The sequence below is a fragment of the Panicum virgatum genome, chromosome 7K (genome assembly GCF_016808335.1).
Source record: "Panicum virgatum strain AP13 chromosome 7K, P.virgatum_v5, whole genome shotgun sequence".
Taxonomy (NCBI): domain Eukaryota; kingdom Viridiplantae; phylum Streptophyta; class Magnoliopsida; order Poales; family Poaceae; genus Panicum; species Panicum virgatum.
The window spans coordinates 38,652,945-38,662,632 of record NC_053142.1 but is presented as its reverse complement, the minus strand read 5'-3'; the positions used below and the strand labels follow the sequence as shown (position 1 = coordinate 38,662,632).

General features: G+C 46.2%; 1 protein-coding gene across 1 annotated transcript; it reads left to right on the top strand.

The window, feature by feature from the left end:
• LOC120642416 (F-box protein At1g47056-like) lies at positions 1-1,965 on the top strand. Its single transcript, XM_039918923.1, has one exon. The coding sequence runs from the start codon at positions 142-144 to the stop codon at positions 1,789-1,791; it is 1,650 nt and encodes a 549-aa protein (XP_039774857.1). The 5' UTR covers positions 1-141; the 3' UTR covers positions 1,792-1,965.
• The last annotated feature ends 7,723 nt before the right edge of the window (positions 1,966-9,688 follow it).

The following is a 9,688-nucleotide window of genomic DNA, read 5'->3' as shown; positions in this document are numbered from 1 at the left end:
TCCCCATTCCTCTCCCGTAGTTGATAGTCCCACCCTTCCCTTCCCAGATCGGCAGATCCGCCCCCACCTAACCCCCGCGCGCGGCGCGCCTCCCGTCCCGGATGGCCACCGTCTCCCCCGCCCGCCCCGGGCCGCCGTAGCATGGGCCTCTCCCCCTCCTCCCTCTCCAAATCCAGCACCAACTCCCCGCCGCGCCGCAGCAGGTCGCTCTCCCCGATGGCGCCGCCGCCGCAGCCGCGGGCGACCGTGCCCGTGATGGTCGCCGCGGGGGGCAGCGGCAGCTCCTCCGCCTCCTCCTCCTGCCTGTTCGCCCCGCCCGCGCGGGACTACACGCAGGACCTGCCGGACGAGATCCTCGCGCTCGTCTTCGCGTCGCTCTCGCCCGCGGACCGCAGCGCCTGCTCCCTCGCCTGCGCGCGCTGGAAGGAGGTCGACGCCGCCACGCGCCACCGCCTCTCCCTCGACGCGCGGGCCGGGCTCGGCCACGCCGCGCCCGCCCTCTTCGCGCGGTTCGCGGCCGTCACCAAGCTCGCGCTCCGGAGCGCGCGGGGCTCCGGCGCCGGCAGCCTCGCCGACGACGGCGCCGCGGCGGTGGCCGCTGCGCTGCCCTCGGACCGCCTCGGCAGGCTCAAGCTCCGCGGGCTGCGGCAGCTGTCTGACACGGGGCTGTCCTCGCTCGCCGCCGCCGCGCCGGCTCTCCGCAAGCTCTCTGTTGCTTCCTGCACCTTCGGGCCCAAGGCCTTCGTCGCCGTGCTTCAGGCCTGCCCGCTCCTCGAGGACCTCTCCGTCAAGCGCCTCCGCGGCCTACCAGACACGGCTGGTGCCGCTAGTGCCATTACTGAGGAGATCAAATTTCCACATGCGTTATCCCTGCGTTCAGTTTGCCTAAAGGATCTATACAGCGCACTGTGCTTTGTGCCGCTTGTGGCGTCCTCGCCGAACCTCCGCACGCTCAAGATTCTGCGGTGCTCCGGCGCCTGGGACCTGCCATTGGAGGTCATCACTGTGCGTGCTCCTGGTCTTGTTGAGCTTCACCTTGAGAAGCTCCAGGTGGGTGACCGTGGCCTAGCTGCGCTCTCGGCCTGCAGAAATCTGGAGGTGCTGTTCCTTGTCAAGACCCCTGAGTGCACTGACTCGGGCATCATCAGTGTTGCTGAAAAGTGCCACAAACTCCGCAAGCTGCATATTGATGGATGGCGCACAAACCGAATTGGGGATTTCGGACTCATGGCTGTGGCACGAGGATGTCCGGACCTGCAGGAGCTTGTCTTGATTGGGGTCAACCCCACTGTGTTGAGCCTCAGGATGCTTGGTGAGCACTGTCGTGCATTGGAGCGGCTTGCGCTTTGTGGGTGTGAAACTGTAGGGGATGCGGAGATCATTTGCCTGGCTGAGCGATGTGCTGCGCTCAAGAAGCTCTGCATCAAGGGATGCCCGGTGTCAGATCGTGGGATGGAAGCACTGAATGGGGGCTGCCCCAGTTTAGTCAAGGTGAAGCTGAAGAGATGCCGTGGAGTGTCCTATGAGTGCGTCGAGAGTCTGAAGGTTACCAGGGGGGAATCATTTTCGATCAGCTTGGATATTGTGTTGGAGCCTGATGCTGGGAGTGCTAGTGAAAATGGTGTCCAGGAGACAGGCCAGGCACAAATCACCGAGCTGACCGATCAGATGGCTGGCATGGACCTTCCAACCAATGCTGCTGGAGCACAATCATCGACAAATACTATTAACAGGGTGAGGAGTGTCGTGACAGCGATCCGGCGTCGGTTTGGGCACCCTCAATCACAGTGATATGAGATGGCAATTTTATGAACTGTTGTAATCCTTTCCCATTTTCTAATCACATATTCATGTTTCCTAAACTGATCACATTGCCTGGCCAGTCCGTGCGAGATAACCGTCTATGGATGTTTCTTAAGGTTGTTTTATCGGCTAATTGCATCAATCCCATTAACTTAAATTTTCTTCTTGCTTGGTTAATTGTGTTATGTTTCTATACATATCTAGTTCAATTGTTTTCTTTCTTCTTTCATTTTACTGATCGGGGTTTGAGCAATCTTGTGCCACGATTCCCATAAATACCATCTACTATTTGTATGAAACTTGTAGGTATAGGTAGCTGTGGATGGGGCAACTACATCGGTAGGACGGTAGCAGTACATTGTTTGTTTCTTTGCTAGGTTTGAAGTATATTTGAATTTGTCTTTGCTGTATTCTATGGGCAGACTATTCTCTTCGGTAGCCCAGTTTCACAGTATTCCAACGGAACAATCTATGCAAACAAAATTCATAGTGCATACATTAAAGCCAGTTGCTACATTTTGCTGTTACTTTTGGATAATGATGTTCTGGGTTTTTTTATAAGAAGATGTTCTAGTTGTTGCTTGTAAGTTTAACTAGCTATTTTGAAATAAGTAACTAGCATGCGTGCATTTTTGGTTGTTCAGATACTTGAGGCTTGTGTAAAATAAGTTTAACAACTCTTGAAGTTTAATTTGTTGTCGTAATGTTTTATAGTGTTAGGTTTATACATTGTAAGGTATATCTCGTGTGAGTTGCTTATGGGTGTTAGTGTTGGCTTATACCAGAAGCAAATTGAAGTTCGTCACTAAATATATATTGTTCCATTCTTCATCGATAATGAGATTTGGTGCGGCATTCTCTTTGTCAATGGGGTGTCTTTATCAGTAAATGTTTTATTTGTTGGCAAAAGCCGGTGGTTAAAACGAAATTGTGGTACTTTTGCTCAATTCAGCTCCTCAACTAAATAAATGCGATATTTTCTAGCTGTACTTTTGTCCAGGCGTCTGCCGTCTGGCCATAGAGAACAACGATCTGTAGCTGTCAAGAGAAGGTGCGGTGTTGGGAATGTGTCAACTTGCGTTGGTTGCCAGTTTACTCAAGCTACCTCATTGAATTCGAAGGCAAGGACATGTCTTGCAGTCTCCTCCTATGTTGTATTCTTGTATCCTCTGTTCCCTCGCTAGTAGGATACCAGTATACCACAGTATTTCCCGTGACCGATAACTTATATAGAGTTCTGCCAAAACATATTCAAACATCAATCAGACTCAGGATTGTTTGCTACTAGACTGTAAAGGAATCGGAAAGAAGTCTCCCTAGGATATAATCGGCCACTGATGTAGTATGCTGTACTTCATGAAAAAAAATAGTGTTTTTTAGTTTTAGGGCCATGTTAAATAGAGTATAGTAGTTAGGTCAGAGTCTAAGTGGGGTTTCATGGAAGGTTATGTGACATTAAATATCATCAATTTTGCTGACATGACAAGGAGAGAGAATGATGAAGTTTCATGGGATGTGAGGAGAGTTTTATGGTATGGCATGATTATCTAGTTCTAAATCTAAGTATCGGTGCTCATAAAACATTCACTGAGACTGATCTTAGCGCACAAAGACTTGTATATACTCCTAACAACAATGCAAAGCTTGTCCAATCAAAATGCTCCCCACGAGTTAACACCCCTCGCCGGTCATGCTGTGCGCAACTGCAATCTGTGACAGACGGACCTGGCCGGCCGCTCGGTCCGCTGCTGCCCGCTGGAGCGCTGGTGCTGGCGAGGCGGCCGTGCTTGCCGGGAGTAAATGCCGTTGGGGTGTCTCATCCGGTACCCAGGCCAGAAAGATGCCCCGGCCTGGGCGCCATTTAAACCCAAAACGTGAAGCCTGTCGGGTTCCTGTCCATTTCTCCGTCCCTGCGCCGTGTTCTCGCCTCGGATGCTCTACTTTGGCACGGAGGGGGGAGCCGCCTGCGTTCGCTCAAGCTTTTGTCACCAATGCATTGATGGTTCTGCACTTCTGCGTCGAGGGAATGAGCTTGCGTTCCGAAGGAAAATAGGCTTAGTGATCAATTTCCATATTTATTAATTAGATTAATGACATCATTGTGATGTCACTAGTCAGTTACAAACATCACGAAGGGGCCATTCACGAAAGGGCATGTCCTTTCATGAATGTCTACTCTTTCCCCTCTTGTACATATAAATATTGTGGTCTAAACCATCAATCAATCATTCATTACATTCTCTCTTTTACTTCCACTTTACAACACGTTATCACGCTCTGTCTGTCACTGAGCGCACAAAGGAAAACACTCGGCGACGCTCCCTGGAAGGCAAGAACTCGCCGACTTCTTTATTGCAACAAGAAGGCCATTGCAGGAAGACTTCACCGGAGTTCCTCGCCGGGGACCTCGACGAAATCCCTGCCCATCGCCGGAGTCCCTGCAAGGTAAACAAACATGACGACTCCCAACGTACCTTCCATGAACGCCATGGTCGATTCCATCAAGGACGCAGTGGAGAACGCCATCATTCGCGGCAACCAGTCTGGCGGCGTTCGTCGCTTCATGGTGCAGGGCGTCGTTCGTCGTGCCTTGCGCGACATTCAACACTAGAGGATCCCTCTGCGACCCTCGAACGGCCATCACGAACGCCGTTCACCAGCACCAGGCCCTGTCCTCTACATCAGGGACACTGGAATGGCACCATTACCTCCGGTGGCGCCGATGCCACTAGCGCCGCCAAGGAACGACAGCGGCGGCGCCATGGCTGGACGTCGTGGGGCACCTCCGTTCCCCACCAGCGACGTCGATGCCGAGAAGTGGCCACCGGGCTTCGCCTACGACATCAATGTCGCGCTTCCACCCCTAACACCGCAGCACCTCCTGCGCTCCTACGCCGACATCGCCTCCAATCGCCGCAGTGCACTCCCATCCGGGAGTACCCTTGGGGCAGGATTCGTCTCCTCCGAGGAGGGGACGTTTCCCCGCCTCTGAGCGCGACGACAAGGGCCGGTCGGGGCCGATTTGCCCCGGCCGACCAGCCCCATGGCCGGCGTGCCTTGGGGGAGAAAGGAGGAGGCGGCCCTCGCCTGGGCCAGGCGTGTGCGCAGCCCTCGGCCGCGGCGCACCCAACGGCAGCGGCTGGCCCACGGCCGACGAACCATGGGGCGGCGCGGAGCAAGCAAGAGGAGGGGGGAGACGATGGCGCCCGCACGCAACACTCGACGCCGGCGACGGCACCAAGCGGCGGCGGCGCTCATCGGCACAGCGGCGGCGGCGTCGAATCGGCAAAGGGGCGCTGGCGGCGCACACTATAGGCGGCGGCGGCGGCGGTTCACGAGGCAGGGGCGGTTAGGGTTCCCCTAAGCCGCACCCCTGCCCCCTTTAACCGGGCCGCGCCAGGCCGCTACAGGCCGGCCAGAGCCGGGCCGGGCCACGGAAGCCGAGTTGGGCCGCCCGAGCGCTAGGTCGATCCGGCCTTTTCCCCCCTCAATTCCTCTACAAAATTACAATGAGGCCCCTAGAACTTTATCTATTTATGTTTTAGATATTTCAGTTCTGTATATTTATGTTTGAGGCCCTAGATTGTTCTGTTTTAGTCCCTAGACTATTCTGAATTTGCATAATTGTTGTAAATATCTATCAAGACCATCTGGTTCGCATTCTAAGTATCATTGTAATATAATATAGATATTACGATTACCGCAGTAATTGTATATATGTGATCTGCAGATTACACATTCGTTATGCAAATATTATTTGAACAATCTTTTTCATGTGCTATTTATTTTATTTGACTTTCTATCAACTTAGCACACAATTTACATTCTACATTATGTAGAAATATGCAAAATTCAAATTAAGGTATATAAATCAAGTTTTTGAAAAACACAAGGTAATGGAGTCCTAAGCATCGGCTGCGATAAATTCTTTAAGAATTTATTTGCCCTGAGACCATGCTTTTAGGCAGCAAATTATTTGCCCATTACTAAAGGTCTATATCTTATGATGATTACCTATAATATGTATATCCATAATATTCAATACAAATTCAATTTGTATATATTGAGACTATCAAGTAAATTATTCCCGCAGGAATATTATAATAAAACAAAAATAGTTGCACTATTTAAATCAATATACCTTAAGTTTTGATTCAAGCATCATCTTGATTTCATTATTTTGCATAAATTTACACACACATAAATTTTAATTTACCACAGTAAATTAATCCTATACATGATATTTCATGTAGGAATATGTCACCTATTGTCAATAAACATTTCGCTGAACTTGCCGCAGATGGTAGTAACTATCTAACTTGGGCTATGGACGTAAAAATCATGCTAACAGCAAAAGGTTTTCTCAATTCAATTGAGGAGCCAAATCCACAAGCTCCTGTTTCAAATGAAGCAAAATATGTTACATTACATTTCTTGAGACATCATCTTCATCCAGATCTCAAGAACGAATATATAATGGAGGAGAATCCTAGAGCACTTTGGGTTGCACTCAAAGAACGCTATGATCAACAAAAGGCAATTATTTTGCCTGAAGCTAGACGTGAATGGTCTCTCCTTCGGCTTATGGATTTCAAATCTGTTGCAGAATATAACTCTGCCGTTCACAAGATTTGTTCCAAGCTTCGTTTTTGTGATCAACCAATTGATGATGCCGAAAAGATTGAAAAGACTTTGTCCACATTTCTCCCAGCCAATAGGATATTGTAGCAGCAATACCGCCGCCACAAGTATACTAAATACTCTGACTTGATATATGATTTACTTCAGACAGAAAAACATGATGAGCTTTTAACAAAAAAAATCATCAATTGCACCCCGTCGGGGCATCGCCTTTGCTTGAAGTTCACTACAATAGTCAGAACACTCAAAAGAAGTTTGGTGGCAAGAAATTCAAAAAGAATTTCAAGGGAAAGTGGAACAAAAATAAGCATCATTTCTAGAAAAATAAGGATTCTCACAAAGTCAAGAGCACTTTCAAGAAGAATTTCCATCATGACAACTCTCAAATTTTTCAAAGGTGTGGTTGTCACAACCATATCACTAAGAAGTGCCACATAGCTAAGCATTTAGTTGAACTCTACCAGAAATCTGTTGGCAAACAAGTTCATGGGGACAAGTATGAAGCGTACTTCACTACTCAACCGACTGACGCCAGTTGCTCCAAGGACACTCCTTTGGAAACCATTGATGAGAAGACTCCTCCGCAAACGGACGATTTATTCAGCACTGAAGATATGCTCGTTGAATTTCAATCCAACGACATATTCGGAGACACCAACTAGTCTCAATCACCCCCATAGACTTGATCATTAAGCCATATTCTTATAAATATTATGTTGTGTTGTAAAATATTTGTTGTCATAAATATTATAAGACATACAATATAGTATTATAAATATATAATACTTACTCAATAATATATATACATATATATTATATAATTATTTGAGTTTATCTTAATATATTTGACTAAATCATTATAGATTATCTACGGGAACAATCCAAATGGAGGAAGAACTTTATTTAGTGGATAGTGCTACCACTAATACAATACTTAGGGAAATTAAATATTTCCAAACTCTAACTACGAGTAAACGAAAAGTCATGACAATCGCAGGCCGAGATGCTGTGATTGTTGGTTCAGGACGAGCCATAATAATTCTCCCTATGGGTACACAATTAGTAATCGAGGATGCACTCCTGTATCCCGATTCAACTCGTACCCTATTAAGTTACAAAGATATCCGTCGTAATGATTTTCATATCGAAACACATAACGACAACAAAGATGAATATCTATTCATCACCAAAAATGACGGATATAACAAGCAATTTCTTGAGAAAATTCCTTCACTATCAACTGGATTGTATTTCACATATATCAAACCCGTTCAACATGTTGCATATAAGATAATTTTTCAAAATCTTGATATATTCAAGACTTGGCATGATCGCCTAGGACATCCCGGAATTGGGATGATGCGAAAAATTATTAGCAATTCACTTGGTCATCATATGAATACTTCAAAATTTCCTAAACCTTCAGATTTTGTATGCACCGCATGTGCTACCGGAAAATTAATCTTGAGACCCTCTTATCTTAAGATCAAGGCTGAACCGCTAACATTTCTTGAACGCATTCAAGGAGATATTTGTGGTCCTATTCATCCATTAACTTGGCCATTTAGGTACTTCATGGTACTTATCGATGCATCAACAAGATGGTCCCATATATGTTTGTTATCAACAAGAAATCATGCTTTTGCAAGATTTATTGCTCAAATTATCTAATTAAGAGCACATTATCCGGATAATCCAATAAAATCCATCAGAATGGATAATGCCGCTGAGTTTTCCTCAAAAGCATTCAATGACTATTGTATGGCTCTAGGCATAAATGTGGAACATTCAGTACCATACATACATACACAAAAATGGATTAGCTGAATCTCTTATAAAGAGAATAAAATTAATTGCTAGACCATTATTACAGAATTGCAAATTACCAACATCTTGTTGGGGTCATGCGGTCTTACACGCCGCTGATTTGATTCAAATTAGACCTACTGCATACAATACGGTTTCTCCGTTGCAGTTAGTATGTGGGAATCAACCAAGTATTTCCCATCTGCGAAAATTCGGTTGCGCTGTGTACATACCGATTTCACCACCGCAGCGTACATCAATGGGCCCCCATAGAAAATTGGGGATTTATGTGGGGTATAAATCACCGTCAATCATAAAATACCTCGAGCCTCTTACAGGGGACTTATTCACTGCCCGTCACGCTGATTGCATCTTCGATGAGGACAATTTCCCGGCATTAGGGGGAGACAATATGTACCATAACGAATGCCAGTAAATAAATTGGAATGCCTCAGGTATTCAGTCCTTTGATCCACGTACTATAGAAACTGAACGTGAAGTTCAAAAGATTATCAATTTGCAAAATATTGCAAATAATCTGCCAGAAGCATCTACTGATTATAAATGTGTCACAAAGTCACACAATCCTGCCGTAAACGTACCAGAAAGAGTAGAAGTACCTACTCAAAATCACCCAAATCAAAATAAGAGGGGGAGAAATACGGTAACAAAGGATAAGCCTCTACGGAAACCAAGGAAGCCTACTTCCAAAACGGTAAATGCAAATCAACGTCACGTTGATAGACACCAATTAGATATTGTAAATCCAAACAATATGGATATTCCAGAAATATACCATATACCTAGTACAAATGCGCACACAAATACAAGTTCTAGGACATCGGAAGACCCAGACTCAAATTCTTTGGGAAATATAGAAGAGTCACAAAGGTTAAATGAAATTTCCACTAATTATATTGATTCTGGAGAATCATTCAATAGAAAAACTACAATTGTCGACATTAATTTCGCCTCCAAGATTGCAAGTAACCTCCAACTTGATCCAGAACCTAAGACCATGGCAGAGTGCATTAAGCGCTCAAACTGGATTAAATGGAAGGAAGCAATCGAGGCAGAATTGCACTCGCTCAAGAAACGAGAGGTATTCTCATCGGTTATACCTACTCCTCGAAACATTTTTCCTGTGGGATCAAAATGGGTTTTCGTCCGTAAAAGGAATGAAAAAAATGAGGTGGTGAGATACAAAGCGAGGCTTGTAGCACAAGGGTTCACGTAGAGACCCGGCATCGATTATGATGAAACATATTCTCTAGTTATGAGTGTGTAGGGTCGAGATGACAGACTAGAGGGGAGTGAATAGTTCTTTCTAAAACTAATTGCGCCGGCTAACCGAAACTTATGTAGAATTGAAACTATTCGCTTAGTCAAGACTTCACCCCTCTAACTATGACTCTAAGGCACCTCCAAAAAGATCCTA